Below are 23684 nucleotides of genomic sequence, written 5' to 3' on the forward strand. Positions count from 1 at the left end.
ATCCCATGCTCCTGGCAATGTGCAGGAACATCTCCAAACTGCCATGAGCCACTAGGAGTGAGGCTGAGGCAGTGTCTGTGCCATGCCTGTGTCCTGCTGAGCACTGTCCCGCCTGTGGCAGGCACTGCATTCCTCCCTGGCACCACCAGTTTCCTCCCTGGCACTGCCATGGTCTCTGCGCTGAGGAGGAGCACAGGAGCTGGATGGCTTCTGTCCCCTGACACTGATGGTTGGCCCCAGGCCCAGCAGCTTGGAAGCTCCTTCAGAAGTTGAGTCCCCATGTCAGAAATCCAAGATGTTTTTAAGGGCTCTGGAAGAAAAACTAATTCCAGGGTGTCAGCAGGAGAGACTTGGCCTTTGAAACAACAACAGTGCAGCCAGAGCCTTCCTGGGGTCTGAGGAGCCACAGTGCTGCCCACAGGATGTGGTCCAGCATCCAGGGGTGCCTGGATGCTGCTATGGCCTAGACCTTGCTATGATGCTATGGCTGCTGCTCATCTGGGGCACGAGCAAGGAGGGGTTTTTTTGTGTGGTTTTCATGGCCAGTGGCATCTTTGGCTGTGCCAAACACAGCTGTGGCATTACCTGGATGCTGGTGGGGTGGCCCAAAAATCCCCTTCACAGAGGTGTGTGGTGCACAAGCACATCGTCAGCAACTGGAAAAGCAGGAGCAAAGAGGACCAGCAGGACATGTAGCAGCGCATGGCAGAGACCTGGTGCCTGTGATACCCCTGTGCCCATGGCCATGCTGCCACACCACAGTCCTGCTAGCTCCTTGGGACCTGGCAGTGGCTGTACTTGCTGGCCATGCCAGGACCTCGATGGTTGAGTGCTCCTCATGGGGCTGCTCTGGAGAGTGAGAATGTGGGCAGGAGGCCCTGCCTGGCACAGCCCCTACTTGGGTGTAGGTGGCACCCAGTGCAGGCATGGGAACACCTATGGGAGCCCAGTGCCAGGGCTGCAGGACCTGGTTTGGTGCTGTGTTCCTGTCCTGATGCTGCCACCCTAACTCTGACTGCGGCTGTCACCTCCCCATCCCTGGTGCCTCCAGCATCCACCTCCACAGGATTAGCACCCCTCCGAGGTCTCTACGACCGCTATGCCCCTTCCAGCCCAGCCCCTCCGCCCCATCTCCGCATCTTCGAGTGCCGAGTGCCCCCTGCGAGGGGCCCTGCCCGGCCGGCACCGGTCGCCGCCAGCTGCCGAGGGCCCGGTGCCCGGTGCCGGGGCAGGCCGGGCCGCTCTGACTTCGCCGCTCAGGAATCTTCTGGCCGCGCCGGGCGGGTTGTGCAACCTGCGCCCGCCCCCGGTCCCCCGCCCTGTCCCGTCCTGTCGGGCCACGCTCAGTCCACGCCACGCCAGCCCCGCCGCCGGGCCGCGCTCCGCTCCCGGGAAGGGCCCTGTGACCCCTCCCCCCCCGGCGCCGCGCACACCGGTGGCTGTGGTGAAAGGGGGGACTGGCGATGAAGACGGGATAGGGCGGACGGGACGGCGGCTGCCAACGCGCTCCCGGAGCCGCTTACAGATGCGGCGGGACAAGCCCCGGTGGGGGCAGCCCCCGGACCCCCGCCCCGGGAGGGCAGGTGAGGGGCTGCGGAGCGGGGAGGGGGTGAATCAAGGAAGGGTTCTCTTCATTCCCAATGTCCCAAGAGGAGCCGCTCGGCGCCCGCCCCCCCCAACAGTAAGAGTTGATGTGCGGCGAGCTGCACCCTGCATGTGAGCTCCTACTGCCCCGGGAGGCGGGCCGCCCCCGACGGGACCCCCTTACGCCGCCTTCGGTGTCCCCGGGGAGGGGAGATGGGGTGGGGGAGTCGGTGCTGCCCGTGGTGCGAGTGCGCCGGGCCCGGCGACCATGGCTGTAGACTGTTACCCCCCCAGCAGCACAGTAACAATCTAAAGCCACGGTCGCCCGGGCGGCGTCAGAGGTGGGGGGGTGAAGAAGGGGGAAGAGACGGGCAGCCGGTGCCTTGGCGACGGCGAGGAGGCGGCCCCGCCACCGCAGCGAGCGCGCCCGACTCCCGCCCGCGGAGTGGGGAGCGGAGGGGGGGGGGGGGTCTCCCGGTGTTGGGAGGAGGGGAGAGTGTTGGTAGCATCCTCCCCCTCCCTCCCCTCCCCGCCCTCCCACGCGTGTCCGCCCCGCCTGGGAGACCCTCCCCGCCCCCACCCCCCTACCTGGGCTGCCGCGGGAAGGGGGGTGTCCGCCGTGGGGGGTGGCTGCGGGGGGTGAAAGAGAGAGCGGGGTCAGGCGGGTATTGGGACAGGACCCCCCCCCCCACCTTTCGCCACGCCGCGTCGTGCGTGTGCGTGTCCCCACGGCGGGAAGCGCTCCCCGACGGCTCAGCACCACGGACAGCTGCCCCCCCCCCACCCTCGGCGCTGCGGCGGGCCGGTGGCGGGGCCAGTGGCGGTGGGTCATGCTTCAGTAGCCATGACTGTAGACTGTTACTGTCCTGTCCGTACGCAGCAGTAAGCAGTCTAGAGCCAAGGTGCCGACGCGCTGACTCGGGCTCTCCTCGACGGGCTCTCCCACTCTTCCAACGCCACCCCCCGGGTGGGTGGGCAACACCGGGGTGAAAGCGATAGACCTCCCCCCCCCCCGTCTCGGGCTGCGGTGCTGGCAGCACCGGGGTGCACAGGAACAAACACGGTGGGGCGGGGGTGTGATGGGCACGGCGGCACGCAGGGATGGGGCTGCGGAGGGGCCCCGTCGGGGGATGGATGCGGAGAGGCTGGGAGCGGGGCACAGCCGGTGTCACCGCAGCGGGACACACGCACACGGATGCGCTTTCCCGCCTCTTCATACCCCCCAACCCTCCCCCCCCGCAAACCGCCGCAGGTGCGGGCGGGCGGCGGGGCCCCGCCGTGCTCTTCCCCCCACCTCCCCGGGGCGGCTCCTCTCCCAGCGCCCGCCCCCGCGCACCGCCCCTGCCGGCGCCGCGCCCCGGCCCCGCTGCCCCCGCCGCCCCCCGCAGCCCAGCCCCGCACGTGGGGCTGCGCCAGGCAGTACCGTGCCGCCCCCGCCCGCCGCAGAGCTCCCCGTTCTCTCCGACCGGGTCTCCCGGTCTTTCCGGCACCCCCCATCCCCCCACCAAACACTCCAGGGCAGGCAGGTGCAACGGCCGGTGCGGCGGGGGCTTCCCTGCCCCCTCCCGCCCCCGCACCGGGCCCCGTCCCTGCTTACCTGGGGGCCAGTCCTGCCGGTGTCTTACCTCCTGCGGGCCCCGGAGCTTTCCCCGGCCGGGCCGGCGCCTCGCGGCTCCCAGCGCGGACCGGTGCCGGTGCCGGTGCTGCGCTGTCCGCAGAGCGCGGGGCTTTTATAGGATCGGGCTCGTAGTAACGGGGATCTCGGCTCATTCATAGAAAAGCATCAACCTACACAATGACGTGAGCGCTACGTCAGCGAGGAAATTTAGGGAACGGGAAGACGCTACTATTTATATCGGCGCGGGGGGAGGACAGCGGCCCGGAGCCGGCCAGGGGGTCCGAGCTGTACTGGGACCCCGACCTCCCTGCGGCTCCCCCTTCCCCATTTTCCCCCGCTCCGCGGCTCTTGGAGATCCAGCACCCAGAAACCCGAATCCCTCCTGCACCTACCCCCAGACTGAGGGGCCGCGCACCCATCGAGACACAAGCCGAAGAGGGTCCCGGAACCCCGAGGACTGCGGTGTGGGGTCACTCCTGCCCCAGCCCCGAGGTATCCACTCAGGGCACCCACAGCAGTCCGGATCACCTATCCCCTTACCACCCCTCCGCATCCCGACCATCCCACGGGGCTAGAGCCCCACTGCCCATCTCGGCCTGGTAGCATCACCGTAGGGGTGGCGATGTGGGGCTGCCCGAGCTCCCTGTCATCCATCTCGGGAAGGGGTTGCACAGGGCTCCAGGTGTGCCCACACACGGGCACCAGCCAGCTAGTACCCCCTGCCCACCTGCACATCCCAGTGTTCTGGGCAGCACCTCCCACCTGCCCCCCGGTAAGAACCCACATCCCTCTGGTGCCACGAGCACCCATGGGTGCCAGCCCTAAGCCCTGCAGGGGGATGGGACAGTACAATGTGGTGTGTGTGGGCGGGTAACTTTAGACTACGGAGAGGGGGACACCCCACTACAGTACCCTGCTGCCCTGACCCAGGGGGCTGTGTACCCCCGAAGAACCATCAGTGTCCCAGAGCCAAACAGGTTGTGACTTTGTGGCTGAATTAATTTTGCTCACCGTCCCCATCCCAAGTGCCGGCCCCCCTCCCTCCCCCGAGACGGGCCTTCAGGAGTCCCGGGAGACTTGGGGAAAGGAGGGGGGGGGAATCCTTTCCCTCCCTTACACCCCTAACCGTTCCCCCCCCATGCCCAATTCCTGCTGGAGCCTTCTGACCTCACTCTGCTCTGGCGAAGCATCATACTGGTCGCCACAGCAACAGCGGCGTTGTCATTGACAGCAGCATCCGCCGCTGCTGCAAGGCCACAAGCTGCTGTGGGGGCCCAGGCCATAAACACCGCTACCTCCCCTCCACCCCCCCGCCTTTCCCTGACCCTTCTTCATTCCTTGCTTACACCCCGAAATAGCTACAGAACGGTTGAGAGCATGAACTCCCTTAAAAAAAGCCTCCCCTTCCCAATCAAACCCCCTTTAGGGTGCTGCCAGCCCCCCCCAAAAAAAACACACATGGGCACATGGGGGTGTCTCCTCCCTCTCTTTCCCCCTACCCCGCCACGTAGAACCGGTGCCCGCCCCGCCGGGGCTTCTCCGGTTTGGGAAGGGGCGGCGGGTGTTGTGGGAGGGGGGGGTCGCTGCCGCAGCGCTCCCCGCCGCAACCGTGACTCAGCCCCGGGATTAGTCAGCAACCGGGGCCGGCCCACCCGCAACTGGCTGCGCAGCTCCGCCGCCGCCACCTCCTCCGGGGCCGCCCCCCGCACCTCCTCTCGTCGCCCCGGTCCCCCGACTCGCACCCCCGGTGCGAGTCGGGGGACCGGGGCGAAGGGAGGAGGGGGGAAAGCGAGCCCCGAGGGAACAGTGGAGGCGGAGGGGGAAGTGCGTGTGGGGAGGGGGTGGTCGCATCCCGGAGAGTGGCCCGTTGCTGCCATCTCGTGGGCTTTTCACGAGAGACGGCAGCCGTGTCTCCTTGGCGGTGGGGTGGTGGGAAGGCGCTGAGATGTTGGTACACGAGGAAGGGGTCCCATCAACCTCCAAAGCATCATACCAACAGGGGATGGGGTCTTAAGCTGCGTGAGTAGTCACCCGGCAGGGAAAGGGTCCCATTGTCCATCAAGCCTCAGCCAACAAGGAAAGGGTCCTATCACTCCATCAAGCCTCAATCCACAGGAAAGGGTCCCATCACTCCATCAAGCCTCATCCCACAGGAAAGGGTCCCATCACTCCATCAAGCCTCATCCCACAGGAAAGGGTCCCATCACTCCATCAAGCCTTTCCACAAGGAAAGAGTCCCTCTCACTCCATCAAGCATCATTCCTCAAGGTCTCATTGCTCTACAAAACACCACCTTGCAGGTATGGGAGCCCTTGTTTGAGAACTGCCCCAGCAGAAAGAGGTCTCATTGGCCCATGAAGTGTCATCCCACTCTATCCCCACCAAATATCCCACTGTTCCTCACCCAACCTGAGCACTGTCCTACAAAGAAGGGGTCCTACTGCCCCATGAAGCATCACTCATAAGGGAAAGAGTCCCATTGTCCCACCAAGCATCACCCCACAGGGCTGGGATCTTCACCTGACCAAGTGTCAGCCTGCAGGGAAGGGACTCCATCATGCCATGAGGCATCCTCCCACAAGAAAGGGAACCCCACTGTCACAGGCAGCAGCACCTTGCAGGGACAGGTGCCCATCAGGGACATCATGAAGGTCAGCAAGGGGAAGTGCAAAGCTGTGTCCTTGGGGAGGAACAGCCCCAGGGGCTGCCTGGCTGGCGGTCTGGTTCTGGTGGACATCAAGTTGACCAGAAGCCAGAAAAAATGCCCTTGGGACAAAGGAGGTTAATGGTGTCCTAGGCTGCATTAGGAGGAGCATTGGCAGCAGGGTGAGGAAGTGAACTCCTGCTTCTGCTCAGCACCCAGGAGGCCACTCCTAGAGTGCCAGGTCCAGTGCTGGACCCTCCATTACAAGTGAGACGTGGACATACTGGAGAGTCTGGTGAAGGACCACTAAGAAGATTAAAGTGTCTCTCCTATGAGAAGAGGATGAGAGCTGGGACTGCTCGATGTGGAGGAGAGAAGGCTACAGGGAACTCATCAGTGTAGGTACCACATAAGTACCCAGCACAGGTATGTTGAGGGAGGATGCAGAGAAGATGGAACCAGGCTCAGTGGTGCCCAGTGCCAGGCCCAAAGGCAATGGGCACAGACTGAACCTCAGGGCTTCTGTCTGGTCTTTGGGAAACACTTTTTCACTGTGAGGAAAACATTGGAACAGGCTACCCAGGGAAATGGTGGGTGGAGTCACCACCCTTGGAGATAGCCAAAAATCCTCTGGACAACCAGCTCTGGGTGACCCTGCTTGAAGAGAGGGTTGGATGATGACCATCTGAGGTCCCTCCCAACATCAGCCACTGTGTGATTCTGTTCCTTGTGCACCTGAACATCACCCCGCAAGGAAAGCGTCCCACTGTCTGATTGCAATGAAGAGGTCTCCTCACCCACCCCAGAATCACCCTACAAGGATAGGGTCCCACTACTCCACCAAACATTGCCCTGTCAGTGAGGGTCCTCTCATTCATCTGTGCATCATCCCACATGGAAGGGGTCCCCTCACTCACCTCAGCACCACACTGCAATCAAGGGGTCCCCTTGCCCACTCCAGTGTTACCCTGCAGCTGGTGCAGTAGCCGTGGGCTGGTGAGGAAGCTGTCTCATACTGGGAGGCTTCACCTTTCCCACCACCCCACAGATGTCCCATCGTGTTGAGGGACACAGGGCACTCCAGAAGCACCCAGCAAGGTCCTGTGCCCACCTCCAACCCCACTTTGCAGCAGGCAGAACTCAGTGGTGGCATTCCCACTGCACTGCCTGGCTTTGGGAGCAGGGCAGGAGATGCACACCACCGATCTGCACCCAGCATGGAGCAGCTCAGCGCTGTCATGAGTTTCACAGGCTCGACCCAGCACCGGCAGAGGGGACACACGTCCCCACGCAAGCAGAGGGGCTGCAGCGGTGGGGTTGCTGTACCCCATCACCGCCGGGAAGACGAAGTGTGAGCTGCCAGCGGGGGCTGCAGGCTGCCGGCGGTGCCGGATGCAGCCCGGCTGGCCAACGCTCCATAATGGAAGACATGTGTGTGGGCTTTGGGGAGAGGCTGCGCTGGGAAACAGGGCCCTGCCGAGACCGGGGGGCTGTATCCTGTCCAAAAGCCCAGGTCCCACATGAAGCCAGGCATGCGAATGCGATCCAAACCACAGCTGGATTTGAACCGAATCTCCCAGCATCTGGGCTAATTTGCTGCAACTTTGATTGATCGTGGGGAGGGGGCACGGGCGGGAGACGCTCCAGCTCAGACCTCCCAACAGAGCCAATGACTTAACCAGAGCTGGTTCCAATCTGCCCAACACATTGAGACCAAAATGCCCCTTTCCCCACACGCGCTCGTTCACCATGTGGCTGTTCCCACGTCTGACAGGTCCCGTGGGGAGTCCCAGGCAGGTTTTGGGGCTTTCTGGGTGCAGGGTGCTGGGTCAGGCTGCCTGAGGCTCCTCCATAAAGCAGAGCAGGGCTCACCCAGGGTCCCTTCGGAAGGCAGAGCAGGGCAGGACCGGGGGCTATTAGTGGATCTCACGCCCCCTCTCCACCTGCCCCAAACCCCTGCAGGCACCGATTTTCTGCTGGGAGAGGCCGAGAATGAGAGAGGAGCTACAAAAAAAGGGGGGAAAAGGTGAAGTGTTTTCCATTCCCACCCCTCGGTCGCTGCCCCAAGGGTTCGGCGTCACTCAGCAGGTAGCTGGGGCAGCCCGGGGTCTCGGGCGGCCCCGGGGGGAGCAGCTGTCCGGGAGCCGCTCGCTGTCGTGATTTATACACCTCGGACCCATAAATTACCGGGACGGAGCCCGCGGGAGCCATCACTCACAGCGACGGCCAGAGCTCGCTGCCAGAACCTGAAACACTTCCAGACGTTAATTGAAGAGGAAAAAAAAAAAAAAAAAAAAAAGAAAAAAAAGGGGGGTAGGGGTGGAAATTAGTGCCCAGGGAGTTGGGATTAAACACGGCTCGGTAACGAGGGTCGCCCACGTCCCACTCCCAGGATCCCGATGCTTCCTGTGGGCACAGGATGGGGAGCGGGGAGGGGGATTTCTAAGCCGCTGCCTGGGATGTGCCCACCGCAGGGTCCCCACGGGCAATGCCAACCCCTCCCACGCCGGTCCCCTGTGGTGAACTGAGGCACCCTGGATCCGACGGGAATCTGAGGATGAGTTCCATCCGAGAGATGCTGAGCCGGGAGGGTCACGGCTCTCACCACCACGCACCCTCCTTGCCTGTACCCATCCTCTTTTTCCCAAATTCAGGACAAACCTGGTCGCTGGAGCTGGTAACCGGGGTAATTCTGCGGGGATCCCCAGCCCCTGGGCGCTCCACAGCAGCTCCCACTCACCCAAGGTTATGGGCTGAAACCCCCAAAGCATCCAAGGTGGCCCCAGCCAACACTCGAGGTCCCTTGCCCAGATCAGAAGGTGCCAGCGGGACCCCCCCAGGATTAGTGGCCAACCCAGGGGTGCCCATCACGATGCTTCGCTGTACCAGGAGGTTGTGCAAGAGCCTGTGGCCGTGAGAAAAGGAGAAGCGAAAGTGCGAAGCGAGAAGCGGCTTCCCTCGCCCCAAGGGGGGGACTCCAGGCTGTACCCCCTGCCCCAGCCCAGCAGCCTTTTCAGGGGAGGCTGGATGGCTGAAGCGAGAGGAAACGTGGCTCTACCCCCCTCCCTTCTCGTCCCAAACCACCGCAAGCCCACCCCGAGCCGCTGCTGCACATCTGGGCACCAGGGCTGCAACCGCCCCCCCCCCCGCCTCCTCTGCTTGCTGCCTTCCCCCCCCCCCCCGCCCCGTAAATTAAGCCCTGCTGCCTCCCCAGCCGAAAAAAAAACCCATCTCAAACCCCCCATCCCTTCCCCACATCACCTGCACCCGTTCGCTCCCCCCGCTTAAGACAGCACCCAATGGGTTCTAACCCCTCCACCCGTATTAGCACCCATCCCTCAGGTAGGGCAGCAGTAAGACCCCCTTCACACGCCCCCCCATTCCCCTTCCCGTTCCCCCCCGCTCCCCGCGCACCTGCGCTGGGTGGAGCCGCCTCCGGTAAAAGGCGGGGGTGGAGCGCACCGGGATCCACTAGATGGCGCCCTGCGAACGATACCGACCTGGTAGGGGGGGACATCGAAGGACATCAGCCTTTGCCCGGAGATACCGAGGGGGGTGTCGGTAGCCCCAGAGTACCCCCCCCTCGGTATCACTGGGCAGAAGCTGATGTACCAGGGATGGAGACCCCCGAGGGGACAGGACGGGACGGGAAGAGACCGGGATAGGGGCTTGGCGGGGGGGGCGGAAAGCGGGCTCCGAGGAGGAGGAGACCGGGCACGGGGAGGGAGGGGAGAGGAGAAGGGAGGGAGTGGGGGGGCCCGGCTTGTCGGTGCCCCGCCCGGGGATGGGAGGAGGAAAACCTCCCGCCGTCCCTTTAACAGCCAGCGGCGCTGCTCGGAGTTCAGGCCGGGGTCAGGGGGAGTTCGCAGCCCGGGTTTCACCTCCGAGCTGGCGGCGTTGGGAACCCCGAGGAACCGCTCCTGCTTCTTCCACCACCACCACCTCCTCCTCTTCCTCCTCCTCTTCCTCCTCCTCCCGTTCCGTAGGACCGGCCAGGAGCTCGGGGTATGGAGGAACAGCAGCAACAGAGGAGGAGGAGGGTGGAGGGGAACAGCAACCGGCGGCGGCCCCCTCGGGGCTGAGCCATGAGAGTTCACCGAGACCTCGACTGGTTGGCGGAGGCCACCGGGCGCCCAGGTAAAGGAATGGGGGGAGGGGGTTTACACACACCTCGAGAGAGATAAAAATAGGGAAAACTCCCAAAAGCAGCTTGGCGGGCTCTTGGCTTTACCCACCTGGGCGGGCGGGGGCGGGTTGGGGAACACCGGTACCGGAGCGGAGGCGGATAGGGAAGGGAGGTCCTGCTCCCCCTATACCCCACCCCGGCCGTCCCCCCTGATCACCTCGCCGGGAGGGGGGGAGAGGAAACGGGGGCGGGGGGCACCGGGAGGGCCCGACCGGCCGCCTCCCGGGACCGGGGCACATAAGAACCGGAGAAGCGCAGCAGGAAGCCGGGGCAGCGGCGCTGCGCAGGTAACCAGCGGGGGACGGCCCCGGGGGGACGGGCGGGTGTGGGGCACCGACCCGGTTACCCTCCCCACGTCTTTTCCTCCGGCAGGTGGGCGCGGGGGTGCCGGGGCGCTGGCGGGGCCGGGGCGCGGCGCTGGCGGCGGCGGCTGGTGATGTCACATTCTCCGAAAGCCTCCGGGGGTTTTCACCCCCCTCCCGCCCCCCCTGGCCCGCCAAGAAGCGAGCCCCCATATAAGCAGTGGCACCGGCCAGGCGGTGCTGCAAAACGAGCACGACGTGGTGGTGTGCGGGGCTGGGGGCTGAGCCCCGACACCCTCCCTCCCCCCTCCACCCCACACGCCCCTCGCACGCGTGGGCTGAGCTGCCCCGACGTGCGGGTCGGGCCCCCTCCCTAAGCGCGGGCCGAGCGGCCGGGGCCGATTGCAGCACTGACGGGGCCGGTGTGTTGCAGGGCGGCGGGCGAGGAGCGGGATGCTGGACGCCATGGAGGTGCCGAGCCACTCGCGGCAGCTCCTGCTGCAGCTGAACACGCAGCGCACCAAGGGCTTCCTGTGCGACGTGATCATCGTGGTGCAGAATGCCCTCTTCCGCGCGCACAAGAACATCCTGGCGGCCAGCAGCGCCTACCTCAAGTCGCTGGTGGTGCATGACAACCTGCTCAACCTGGACCATGAGATGGTCAGCCCCGGCATCTTCCGCCTCATCCTCGACTTCATCTACACCGGCCGCCTGGGCGAGTGCGAGCCGGGTGGGGAGCAGAGCCTGGGCGCAGTGCTGGCCGCCGCCAGCTACCTCCAGATCCCTGGCTTGGTGGCCCTTTGCAAGAAGAAACTGAAACGCAGCGGCAAGTACTGCCACCTGCGTGGGGGCTATGCATCCTACAAGCTGGGCCGGGGGCTGCGTGCTGCCACTCCGGTCATCCAGGCCTGCTACTCAGGGACACCGCGGCCCGTGGACCTGCCGCCTGTGGAGCCGGCAGCACCACTGAACACGCAATGCGGGGAGCTGTATGCTTCAGCTGCCCAGGGCACCCCGCTGCACCCCCATGGACTGTGCCCACCTGAGCGCCACTGCTCACCGCCCTGTGGCCTTGACCTCTCCAAGAAGAGCCCCACCGGCCCCTCTGCCCAGCTCCTGCCCACTGACCGCCTCTTGCCCGGTGAGCCCCGTGAGCCCTCTCTGCCCCCACGGCACGACAGCCCCCCCGTCAGCGCCGGACTCTTGGCCAGCCATGCTGCTGCCTACAAGGACTCCCCACCGGGTGGCGAGCCAGGGGGGCACCCCCATGTCCCTGACCCCTTCCGCAGCACGCCTCCTTGCACTGAGCCCCCACTGCCCCGTGCTGATGGGCGTGAACTGATGTACCGCTGGATGAAGCATGAGCCTCTGGGCCCTTACTTGGATGAAGGAGACCCAGAGAAGGACCTGGAGCGGGAGGAAAAGGCTGAGTCACCGCCTGCAGCACCACAGCCCCGCTATCCTAGCGTGGAGAGCAATGACCTGGAGCCCGATAACAGCACGAGTGAGGAAACAGGCAGCAGTGAGGGTCCCTCGCCTGGTGACGCGCTGGACCGCTACTGCAACCACCTGGGCTATGAGCCGGAGAGCCTGGGCGACAACCTATACGTTTGCATTCCCTGTGGCAAGGGCTTCCCCAGCTCTGAGCAGCTCAATGCCCATGTGGAGGCCCACAATGAAGAGGAGCTCTATCACAAGGCAGCGGCCGAGCAGGCCGTTCCCTTCCTGGACAAAGGTGGCCCTGGGCTGGGTGACATCCTGCGGCCCTACCGCTGTTCATCTTGCGATAAGTCCTACAAGGATCCGGCCACACTCCGGCAGCACGAGAAGACGCACTGGCTGACGCGCCCCTACCCCTGCACCATCTGTGGCAAGAAGTTCACGCAGCGCGGCACCATGACCCGCCACATGCGCAGCCACCTCGGTCTCAAGCCCTTCGCCTGTGACGCCTGCGGGATGCGCTTCACCCGCCAGTACCGCCTGACCGAGCACATGCGCATCCACTCGGGCGAGAAGCCCTACGAGTGCCAGGTGTGTGGCGGGAAGTTCGCCCAGCAGCGCAACCTCATCAGCCACATGAAGATGCATGCGGCTGGCCCTGACGGCAAAGCCAAGCTGGACTTCCCTGACAGCGTCTACGCCATGGCCCGGCTCACCGCCGACCAGCTGGGGCTCAAGCAGGAGAAGGCGGCTGAGCTGCTCTCCCACACCTCACACTTCCTCAGCGACCCCAAGGCCATGGAGAGCCTGTACCCGCTGGCCAAGTTCACGGCCGAGCACCTGGGCCTGAGCCAGGACAAAGCGGCCGAGGTGTTGGCGCAGGCTCCACACCTTCATGCCGAGGCCGCCCGGACCATAGAGCGATACTCGCCCCCCTAGCGCCGGCCTGGCCGGGGGGTGAGGAGGGCCACCGGGCTCCCCTCGCTGCCCCGCGTGGAGCTGGGGGTGGCGAGAGACGGTGGATGCTCATCCCCCGGCGCTGCCGATGGCTCTGGAGAACTCGCTCGTAGCGGAAGGTCCCATGAGAGCTGCCCCGGGACGACTGGACGGCGCGTCCCGCGACGAGCACCCCAGCCTGCCTGGGAGAAGCCTCTGATCAGGGACTGACCTTGCGGCGTGGCCCCGCCTTGCCGCGGAGGGCTGCTGGGCCCCTGGCACCGGGGCGGGAGCGAAGCACAAGCTACGAGGCAGGGCTGTGCCCCGGGGCTTTGGAGGACGTGAGCCTGCTCCTTACCTCAGGGCCAGCCCAGCACTGGCCCCTGGGCGAGGGGACGCCCTTGGCAGCTGCCCGTGTTGCCCTGGCCCCACTGTGAGCTCTGTCGCGATGGGACCTGAACTGTGCCACCTTGACTGCCGCGGGGCCGTGAGTAGTTCGTCCATCGCGGCTGGAGCGGCTGTCCTGGCCAGGAGCAGCGAGCGTGGCCATGCTGGAGCTGGGGGGGTTTGCGCTGGCCAGACCCTCCCAGGGCCATGCTGGGAGTTCGGGGACAGACTGACGGAGGGGGACGGTGGGGTCAGAGGAGCGGGAGGGGGGATGGTGGTCCGGTCCATGGCAGCGGGGGCTGGGGAATCGCGGTGTTCCTCACCCCGGAGCAAGCACTGATCTCTCGGCCTGAACTCCGCAGCTCGGCCACCAGCACCCTGTGTTTTCCCGAGGTGGGGCAGGGTCTGTCACAGACTGAGCCCCTGGGCCCTGCCCCAACCATCAGGGATGCCCGGGGGGCCCTGGGAGGCCCAGGGACCTGGTGGCTTTGCCCTCAGGTGGCTATTCGCCTTGAGTTTTGTTTTTAATGTGGTGTTTTTGTTTTTTTAATTTTGCCAAAGATGCCCGTCCCCAGTGCGGCCGGGCTCGGGCCGGGGAGGCTATGACAAAGACAAAGCGTCTGGTTTGTCAGCTACGGAGAGGTGGGCAGGGGCTGAGGAGGGGGTCGGGGGCTGGGCAGAGCCGGGGAGGCAGGGGGCTGCCCTAGGCTGGGCTGCAGTGACCTGGGACTGAGCCCTTCACCGCGGGGTGACCCCTGCCACCACTGCACCCCCTCTTCTGCCTTCTGCTCAGTGTGGGCAAAGCCCACCCCTGGCCTGGACCCCTCTGGCCCGTGCCCTGACCCCTGTGCCTGGGGCTAATGTGAAGCTTCTCCCCTCCCCAGCTCCCTCCTCTCCTTTGCACATATGAGGTCCTCGGGCCGGCCGCCAGCAGCGACTGTCCCTGGCCTTGCAGCCACTGTGCCTTAGCCTGAGCTGGCTGCTCCTGCCCAGGTGCTCCCCTTGCCCCCACCCTGGGCCTCCCGGGTCTCCCTTGGGCTGGCAGGATCCCTCTGGAACTGCTGTGGGGCGAGTGGCAGCAGCACCCAAAGCAGAGCTGGCAGCACCCAGTGGGGCCCTCTGCCCCCTCTGTATCACGTCCAATTTGTACATGGGCTCCTTGCCCTTATTTTTTTCTATAGTCAAAACCGAATGAGCAATAAAATGACATTAACGTGAGTGGCCCTTGTGTCCTTCTCTGTGGGCAGACCCAGCTGGCATGGGGTTGGTGCTGAGTAGGGCAGGGAGGTGATCCCAGAGGGGTACAGTGGGTGCAGAACTACAGGGAGGAGAAGTGAGGGGTTTTGCTGTGCATTTGGTTTGCTCAGAGCCCCCTTGGTTTGGGAGGCAGCAGCAGATGCAGGTGGGACAGAGCCACCATCGTCTTTGCAAGCACAAATGCATCCTGGTGCCCCCCATGCCCCACCTCTGCCCCAAGCTCCACAGCACCCAGCCTGGTGACAGCAAATGACTCAACACACTGCGCAGACAAGAGTTTAATACTAAAAATTATTAAAACCATCTTAACAAAACAGCTTGAACGTGGCTGCCTCCCTGGAACATGGCTTCCTGCAGGCACTCAGGAAGCAGCCTGGCATGGATGGCCCCAGTCACGGGGCCCTCGAGCCAGTGAGCCCCATGGTGCCAAGCTGCTCTGATGGCAGCAAGACCCCTGTCCCATGGCCAAGCCTGTGGCATGGTGCGAGGGGTCAATGTCTGGCAGAGCCACAGGTCACTCCAAGCTGGTAGTACCCTGGGAAGGGCCTTGCAAAGCAGCCTTGGGGCAGCTGTTAGAAAAACAAACATTTAAACAAACTTGGTGTGGAGGAGACGGCAAAAGTCCACACGCTGCACACAGCTGTGGGCATCTAGCTGGGGTGTGGATGCTGTGTGCGCCATAGGCTGAGCTGTGCTGACGATTCTCTGTGCCCTGCAGCAGGTGTGGGCACCCCAAAGTCTTTGTAGAACAGGCTCTGCCCTGCAGCACAGATCCTACTTTGCTGGCAGCTGCCCTGCACAGTGCCCTGGTACAGCACTGGTTAGCGAGCACAGTCTTGCTCATCTCCTTCGCTGCGCCATTGAGCCATGCAGCTGGGCCCTGCCCAAGGCTCTGATCCCAGTGTTAGCCTTCACCCTGAGATGGGGTGGCCAGCACAGGGGCAATGCTGGGCTTCCCAAAGCAGGCACTGGGTCTGAGCCACCCACACAGGAAAAGAAAGTGCTGGGCTCAGTCCTACTGCTTCCTCTGCCACCTTTGATGCTTCCCTCCCATGGCCACGGGGACCATGGACAGCCTCGGGGTCACTCCCACCCTCTGCTCATGGGACTGGGACTTGACAGAGCTCCAGGGACTCTGGTTCACAGGTTAATGCTCCCTCTTAGCTTCTGTATCTGGTGTGTAACTGGGACAGGGATGAGAAGCTTGGGTGATAGGATATGATGTGGAGGGGACTCAGCAACACCTCAACCCTGCAGTGACTCCTGGTGCGATATAACCAGGGTCAAGGAAGCAGGGTCCCTTCACAGCTCCCTCCAAGGCAAAGGGGCAGCTCGAAAGGGGATCCTCCCAGCTGGGCAGGCACCAGCCTGACGTTGCAGCCATGAGGAGAGGCTGGATTCCACAGGCAACAGGAGCCCATGGCAATGCGAGAACACAGGAGACCTGTGGAACAGCTGGTCCTGGGGTCCTTGGGGTAATTTTTTTGGAGTCATGCTGTCTTAGGTCAAAAACGTGTCTAAAGGTAGTGGAGTGAGACTAATGAGTCTGGGGGAGGACAGAAGGGGCAGATAACAGCTAGGGTGGTCAGGGGAGCAGCTGTGAGGGATCTGGGGGTGTTCAAAGCTTCCCTCAGCTAAGCAGACAGAGCACACACCTGAAAACTAACCTAAACTGAAACCTGAAACAAAACTCAACAAGCAAACCCTGCATCAGGGAGAGGACAAGCACCTCTGCAAGCAGCAATGCTTGCGTGAGGTGAGCATGGGGTTGGGAAGGGGCTGGAGGCCTGGAGCTGCCTGGGCCATGCAGGACCAACAGGCTGGGGCAGGAGGGGACCTGCTCTTGAAGTCCATGGCCTCTCTGAGGGGCATGAGACAGACTAAGCAATCCAAAAGTCTACTCTGGCCTCAGTGTCCTCGGTCTCTGCCCTACACAGCCGACAAACCCAAAGAGCCACCAACTTGTGACTCGAGCTTTCTGCAACCAAGCAAACCAAGCAAAAGGCTGGTGGTCTGGCACGGGCTCACCCAAAGCTTCCCTAGCCAGCAGGGCTCACCAGCTCTGCTCTGGCACTGCCCAAAAGGCTGGTGGGACCCTCAACAGCCCAGCCTCCACACGAACCATCCACAGTGATGACCTTCCCAGCTGCTCTGCCCTTGGGAGGGGGCTCTTCACAGCATGGCCATCGTGGGGTGGGTTGAAGCCGTGGTGTTTATTGTCTGTGGTGGGCTGGGCGTGTGGCGAGGGCTGCCGCTGAAGCCGGTCTCCTGCCCTACCAGGCTGTGTGACTCACACAGGGGCTGTCAGCCCCGCTTGGCCCTCTCAGCCCTCCTGGGCCCACTTGAGGAAGGTGGGGATGTCCCGCACCGGCACGTTGCGGGTCAGCGCTTTGACTCGCAGGTTCCGGTCATCGGTCAGCAAAACCACTTCCCTGAGCAAACGGATGGGATCTTCTGCAACCAGAGAGAGAGAGAGAGAGAGAGAGAGAGAATGGTGTGAAGCTCACAACCTTCCTGCTCTGCCCCAGCCCTTGCATCTGTCCCACACCCTGCTGCCCCCATGCCGTGCCCCTTCCTTGGGTGTTGCACCCCAGGCATGGCAGGGCCGGCCGGCACCCTAGTTGTGCTCTCTGCTCCCTGCCAAGGCTTCCCGGTGTGGCTCAGAGACAGCTCTTCATCTCGAAGCTGCCATCTTCCCCCACCCTGTGCTGGCTGGGGGGTGATTTGTGATCTTTGCCCGCAGTCCCACGGCCAGGAAGGCTTGTGAGCGGTGCCAGGGCCTCATGCTGCCCGCTGCCCGCATGAGCTGCTGCAGGCAGGGAAGAGGAGGTCCTTCTGCCTGACCCAGGCCAGGAAGACGGCCTGCGACCCTGGCTCCAGCAGGAAGTTGGTGCTATTATTCTGGTGATCTCATTATAAGATCTAAAACCACCCCGTATTTTTTTTTGTGAAGGTTTTTTGGAGTCACCACTGATACTGAGGCGTTTCTGGCTGGGGCTCAGCCAGCCAGAGAGAGGGTTGGAGCCTGAGAAATAACTGAAAGGATCTTGCCCCCAGATGGATGAGCTGCCCCGCACGCAACGCACCCGGCTGGGATGTGGGAGCCACGGTTATGTGTGTGCAAAGCAGGGGAAGCATATGGGGTATGTGTAAGCAGCTGGGTCCTGTGACCAGAGTACTGTTCCTATGAGCACAGGAAACACAGAGCCTCTGAGCCAGGACGGGAATGGAAAAAACAGAGTTTATGGGAGCCCAACATGGGCCCAGATTGGCTGCGTGGGGAGCAGCAGGACGAGGGGAAGGGGAGGATGGCCAGAAATGCGGGCTATGGTCAGGGTGTTGGGGCTGAGGATGGTGGGGAGAATGCCCAGGCCAGCCCATGCCAGGAGGAAGGGGAGCAGGGCTCGGCAGGAGGGCAGGCCTGGGCCCGAGGGTTGCCGCAAGCGGGATGGGGAGGTTCTGTGCGGACGCTTTAAGAAATGTGTAACAATAAACATCCTCTGCTCTGTGCTGGTGACGCGCCTCCTTGTTACAAACCAGAGGCTGTCAGCTTGTCAGGCCCCATTCCCCATAATCCACATGATTTCAAAATTCAGCATCATTTGCACATAAACATTTGGTGACGGTTTCTCTGTGAATCTGACAAGTTAAGCTGCTAAGAATTCGCATTGACAAATGTGGGTTGATTTCTTGGGCAGCTGCTGATGCGATTCCCATCCCTGCTGTCCTGGCAACAGCCTGGGGGCCGTCTGGTCCCAGCACATTTGGCCAATGCCAACTAGGCATCCGGAGGGAAAAGGGCCTTGGACAGGAGGCACCAGGGTTTGTGGGGAGGAGGCTCTTTCTGGTCCTTTGTCACCACTGCCGAGCACCACAAAACGGCTCTGTGGACATTTATGGTGAGCTTCTCACAGGCTGGGGCATCCCCAAAGCACGCCGAGGTGCACATTTGGCAATGCAAGGGGAGGGCCACAGCCTGGGGCTGACCGGAGGCGGGAGGTGGCACCTGGGTGTTGAAAGAGGCAAACTGCAGGAGAGATTGGCTCCAAGGGCTGTGAAAAGAGAAATGAGAAGAGTCTGTGGAATGCCACAGAGAAGGGACAAAGAGGATGTGAGGATGTTCTACCTTTGTTGGAGGGCATGAAATCCTTGGCCTTGTCATTGCAATAGTGCAGGCAGCAGGACAGAATCAGGTCATCATTGTTTCCCTGGAAAAAAAGGGAAATGTTACCCCTGGCAGGAAAAAAAACCCTGCAACCCCACCACTCTGATCTCTGCACTACCCTTGAGACACTGCTGCAGCTCAGTGGAGACAGCTGCTCCAAACCAAAACACATGCAGCCTGCAGGAGCCTGCAAAGGTGGTAACAGAGGTTCCCCCTGTTCAGAGTTTGTGGACTTCACGGTCCCTGATTTCCCCCAGGAACGTGATAGCAAAGAGCCTCCAGCTCTTGCCATCACTACTGTGTCCCATCCTCCTGGGGCCAGGATGGCCCTTACCTGTTGGCCAGTGGTGTCCTCACTGCGGAAGGAGATGGACTCCAGCTCATTGCCTCTGCTGGTCAGAGCCCTCAAGCAGTTGTCCCGGCTCTCGAATCGCTCCTCCAGGAACTCGATGGACTTCCTGGCTCTCTCCTGCACTTGGCGGGCATAGCCTGCAGCCCGGTGCTCTATCTCCGGGCCCTTGGCCAGGCCATCCAGCTCGTTTATCACTTCAAACAGGAAGAGGAGGCACAGTTACTATGGGACAAGGTGCTCCTGTGACCTGCTGCTGGAGCAAGCAAGTTGCCAAGGCCTTGGGGCCGGGGCACTGGGAACTAGCTCAGGAAATCTGGGTTCAGCTGCCACAGCGTCCCTGTGCTCCTGGGCTTGGCTGCGGGTCTGGAAATGCTCTGCTGCCTTCCACCCCCGCGGGTCACCTGGCTTGCCCCTAAGAGTGCAGGAACCTTGCCCTGGCAGTGTGCAGATAACAGTCCCCAAGGGCACCTCGCTCTGCTCTGCACAATGCCAGGACCATGGCCATGCCCCACAACCCACACTCCTGCCTTACAACCCATGGCACCTCCATATGTGCCCGAGAGGGGCAGCAAGAGGTAGCCACCTGCAGCCTGCTCCTCCCCTGCCAGCACAGCAATGGCCAATGGCACCATGCCTCCTGCCCCATATCACATCACCTGGCTCTGCACCTCTCTGCTCCCTGCTCTCATTTTCAAGGCATGAAAAGCTGCTGCCCTACAGCCACAGGTGGGAGCAGGGTCATGCATGGAAGCAGACAGTTCCCATTCCAGCAGCTTCCCCTGCAAGTCTTGGCCTTGTTTTCTCCACCTGAAGCTGCTGTTCCCAGCTCCTGGTAGGGGAGATGCTCACTCCCGACACCTCACCCATCTGGATCTGATAGAGGGTTCACACATCTGTGCAGCCACTCGAGATAAGCCTGAGCTTGGGATCAGGCAGATTCCCAGCCCATTTGCCTTCACCAGCAAGCCTTAGAACCTCCTGCACTGCTGCTGAGCAGCTGGGAACTCCAACCCCTGCATCCAGCAGAAGCCTGAGGGACCCCAGCAGAGCTCCAGGAGGGACCTATCCTCCATCGTTGGGGCTGCTGGAAGAGCCCCTTGGCCACAGGGCAAGCGAGACGCCGGTGGCAAGGCCAGGCACGGTGGCATGGGTGCTGTGGCTGCGTGCGGGGCCGGGCTGGTGTGCACGTGTGTGTGGGGAGCCGCTGCATGCAGTGTGTGCTGCAGCCATGGCTTCATTTCTGAAGATTGTTTCCGAGCTTGGAGCCAAGTCCTGAGTTCAAGTGGGAACTATGCATTCCTTGGGGGTTCGGGGAGAGAGCTTGGGGTCTGAGGCCTCTCCCCAGTGCTGTGAATCACTGCCCAGGGAGCCTGTGTGCTTGCTCTGTTCCATGGTGAGACTGGCACTCACTGTCTGGGTATTCAAATTAAAGCTGCATGGAGCTGCTTTGCTCTTTGTGGGCCAGCAACTCCTCTTGCTACCGACCTGATGCTGCCATTTCCACACAATGCACGGCTGGGCCTGGGGTGGGGGGAGCCATGCAAGAACGGAACATCAAACAGGAAAAGCTGGTATTCCCTCCCGAAATCCGCCTTCCTGCTTCCAAGCTAAACAGGCTTCAAAGGGGAGGCTTGTTTGTGCTTCTGCACCAGGCCTGGCTTCTCCATGGTGGGGTCAGCCTCAAGGAGCACGGAGCAGGTTAAAGAGCAAGAGAAACAAACCCAACACGAAGCTGTGCGCTTAACCCCTTGTTGCATCCCCAGGAAGAGCTGGGAGAAGTGCCCTGTGCTAGGGTGCAAGATTTCTGGCCCAGCAATGGGGCACAGCACCAAGGCCTCTGTCCCCAGCAGCCATGGGCCCTCAGCTTATGCCCAGGGACAGGTTCCTCCTGCCTGCACTGGGGTCTCAGCACTGATAGTTTTCCTGGCGGGGTATGACCAACCCCTGGTGTGGACAGGGAGATGCTGGCTTCAGGACAGGCTCATGGGAGGCAATGGGAGATGGGTTACTGTGTCCCCTCTAAGATGGGCTGCAGAAGGAGGTGTCAGGACAGGAAACCACTAAAGGTGCTCAGTCGTTGCTGCTCCTTCTGCCCTGAGGCAAGGCAGGACAGGCTCCTTTTGCAGGCTTAGGGCTGCAGCAACTTGAGTAGGGGCAGGACCAGGGTATTTAGCTCTCCAGGTCCTGGCTGGAGTTCCAATGGAGAAGCCTCACTTCAACCATAGGAGTACACCAGGAGGCAGGGCCATGGCTCCAGGGCAGATCCCAGCTCTCTCAGGTGTTAACACGCTCCACAGCTCCCAGGGCTGCCCAGGCTCTGCTGGTGCTGCTGGCTTCCTTCACTTCCTCACAAAGCCCTGGTACTGTGGTGCCAAGCCATGGAGTGATTTGGCAGCTCCTCTGCTAAGGTGGGCAGACAGCCAGCCCTGCTCCCCCCACCCAGGAATCCTGTTCCCAGCCCCAGGATTCCCTCCTGAGCCAAGCTGGGGAAGGGCAGCACCTGGATGCTGGCTCTGGGGCAGGCAGAGCTGTCTGCAGGACATCTGGAGTTGAGAGGGAGCCCCATAATGGCTTGGAGAGCAGGCACTCCTTGCTATCTGGATGCTGGAGATGCCCACGGGGCAGAGTTGGCCCCTAGCTGCCTGGGTTTATGACTGAGATGGAGAAGCCTGTGAGCTATTTGAAGCTCAGCCCTGCTCCTGGACTGGCCTCTCCTGCTGCCCTCAGGGAACCTCTGAATGCCAGGGTAGCACCGGGAGGTGCCGGGTGCCAGAGCGACACTGGCCAGAGGAACACTACCTCCAGCCCGGAGTGTGATCAAACAATCAGAGCAAAGGCATCTAACCAAACCTTCCCGCCACCCTGGGAGACCACCCAGCAGCACAGCCGTTATCTGCCAGGCTGAGTGTTTACCAATAACGGGAACCAGCTTGCTGTTTTACTGCAAGCTTTATAAGGATAAAAAGAAGGGCTGGGCTTGAGCAGCTCGGAGATGCTGGGACACAGGCTGGCCATTTGCTCAGGCTGCCTAAGCTCCAGCTCAGCTGGGATAAGCTATCTGCTCTTACTGTTTAACAATTCCTCCTCCTTGCTCCCTCCAAAATTCCCTTCAAATCCCATTTAACACCCATATGCCTCTCCCAGCCCCTGGCACCCCCAAAGGCACCAGAAGGAGAGGAGTTTGCTGAGCACTGCAGGCAGAAAGCTGGTGGGAAGGGAGAAGGACAACATGGGCTGAGGGAACACTGGACACAGTTGAGACAGGACAGGGCAGGATGGAGGATGGCGCGAGCAGACTAGCTCCAGACCACACAGGCATTGCGGGCATGCAGGGCATGAGGAGAAGGAGCCAGCATGGAGGGACAGCCTGCCCTGGGGGAGAAGGGAAGCCCCCACCATAGTACTGGCCCTACTCACCGATCAGGGGCACCACCAGGATGAATTTTCTGCAGTTCAGCAGAGTGATCAAGCTGCTGAGGTGGTCAATGAAACCATTGGTGTCTGGGACCAGGAAGACAGGTCTGATCTCCAGTTCCATCTGCCTCATTTGACTCTGGTCCTTCAGCACGGCCTAGAGGAGAAGGACACATGATGAGTAAGAAGGATGTCAGCCCTATGACCTGTGGACCTTGGGAGCAGAAGATAAGCCTGGCTGGCAAATACACCTCCCATAGCAAACGGCAGCATGTGAAGGGGACTGGCAGGAGGTTGTATCCATTCACCTGCACATCTCAACCAGGTATACAGTGCACAAAAGGATTGGATGGTGAAAGTCTCCAAGAGACCACTCTCCTAGGAGAATAGCCCTGAACAGGGTCTGGGGAGAACAATTTGGGACCAGCCTTGAAAACGGAGGTGTTTTGGGAGTTGTCCCATTCACAGGACTGGCAGTTGCCAGGATTATCTGCGCCAGTGCCAAGAGACTGACTCCGATACAAAACAGTGCAGATAAAAGGGGGATGGAGGAAGTGGGTTCTGGGACTTCAGATGGAAACAGCTCAAGGTGACAAAAGGCAAAACAAACCAGTTTGGGACACACAAGTCCTGCCAACAGTTTCCTAACACAAGGACCCCAAGCAGGCAGCAGGAGAGGAGGTCTATGGGGTGGGGATGCTTGGCCAAGTACCTTACTCACTGTCCCACCAGCTCACACATGTGTGCCTTGTCTTTTCTGACTCCATCCAGCTGGGAAACCAGGTGGATTCTAGCCCTGGAAATCCACAGCACTGTCCTTGGCTGAGTCCGTTGCACCCAATGGAGACCAGAGGTGCTCGTGCATACATGGTAAAGGTCCGCTGGGTCTTACTAGCAACCCTGTGGTGTTGCAGCTGGACCTCTGAACAATGGCCACTGCCAAAATGAGACCCAGGAGCTCACACATTACTTTCTACGCTATCGAAGGACTTGGACTCTTTAGTAAGTCACAGGCTTAAAAAATGCAGGATGCTATTCTAGTGCTTCCTCTGCTTAAAAATAGCTTCCCTGGACTCGCTGATGTTTGTTGCCTCTAATAGGAACTGGTCACCCACGGAGTGCAGCAGCACTGCTGTGGAACACATCCACCACACAAACCCTTGTGAGATCAGGCTTGCACCCACAAGATGCACCCTGGGGACATGAGGTGACCACTGTCCCTTTTCTGCCCAACGTTATAGGGAGCTCCCCCTGCCTGGGGTGAGGATCTCAAACCCTCCCACAGTCACACCAAAGCCTTGGAGGCATCCTGGAACAAGGAGCTGCAGGGCCTGCAGTAGCCATGGAAAGAAGTGGTTTTTAATCCATTTCCAAGTGTTGTCATCTGGCTTTAAATCAA

The 23684-nt window shown here is 61.8% G+C and overlaps 2 protein-coding genes across 2 annotated transcripts in view; one reads left to right on the top strand and one right to left on the bottom strand.

Moving 5' to 3' along the window:
- Positions 1-10772: 10772 nt before the first annotated feature.
- Positions 10773-12713, top strand: HIC1 (HIC ZBTB transcriptional repressor 1). Its single transcript, XM_054394330.1, has one exon. It carries the CDS (start codon positions 10788-10790, stop codon positions 12711-12713), a length of 1926 nt encoding a protein of 641 aa, XP_054250305.1. The 5' UTR covers positions 10773-10787.
- Positions 12714-16671: 3958 nt separating this feature from the next.
- Positions 16672-23684, bottom strand: part of SMG6 (SMG6 nonsense mediated mRNA decay factor) — a 115864-nt gene continuing 108851 nt past the window's right edge. The window contains exons 16-19 of the mRNA XM_054394137.1: positions 22289-22442; positions 18854-19065; positions 18481-18562; positions 16672-16808 (exon numbers count right to left, since the gene is read on the bottom strand). Coding sequence (XP_054250112.1) covers positions 16678-16808; positions 18481-18562; positions 18854-19065; positions 22289-22442 — 579 coding nt within the window. The 3' untranslated portion in view covers positions 16672-16677. The remainder of the gene's footprint in view (positions 16809-18480; positions 18563-18853; positions 19066-22288; positions 22443-23684) is intronic.

This window comes from Indicator indicator, chromosome 30 (genome assembly GCF_027791375.1).
Source record: "Indicator indicator isolate 239-I01 chromosome 30, UM_Iind_1.1, whole genome shotgun sequence".
NCBI classification, from domain to species: domain Eukaryota; kingdom Metazoa; phylum Chordata; class Aves; order Piciformes; family Indicatoridae; genus Indicator; species Indicator indicator.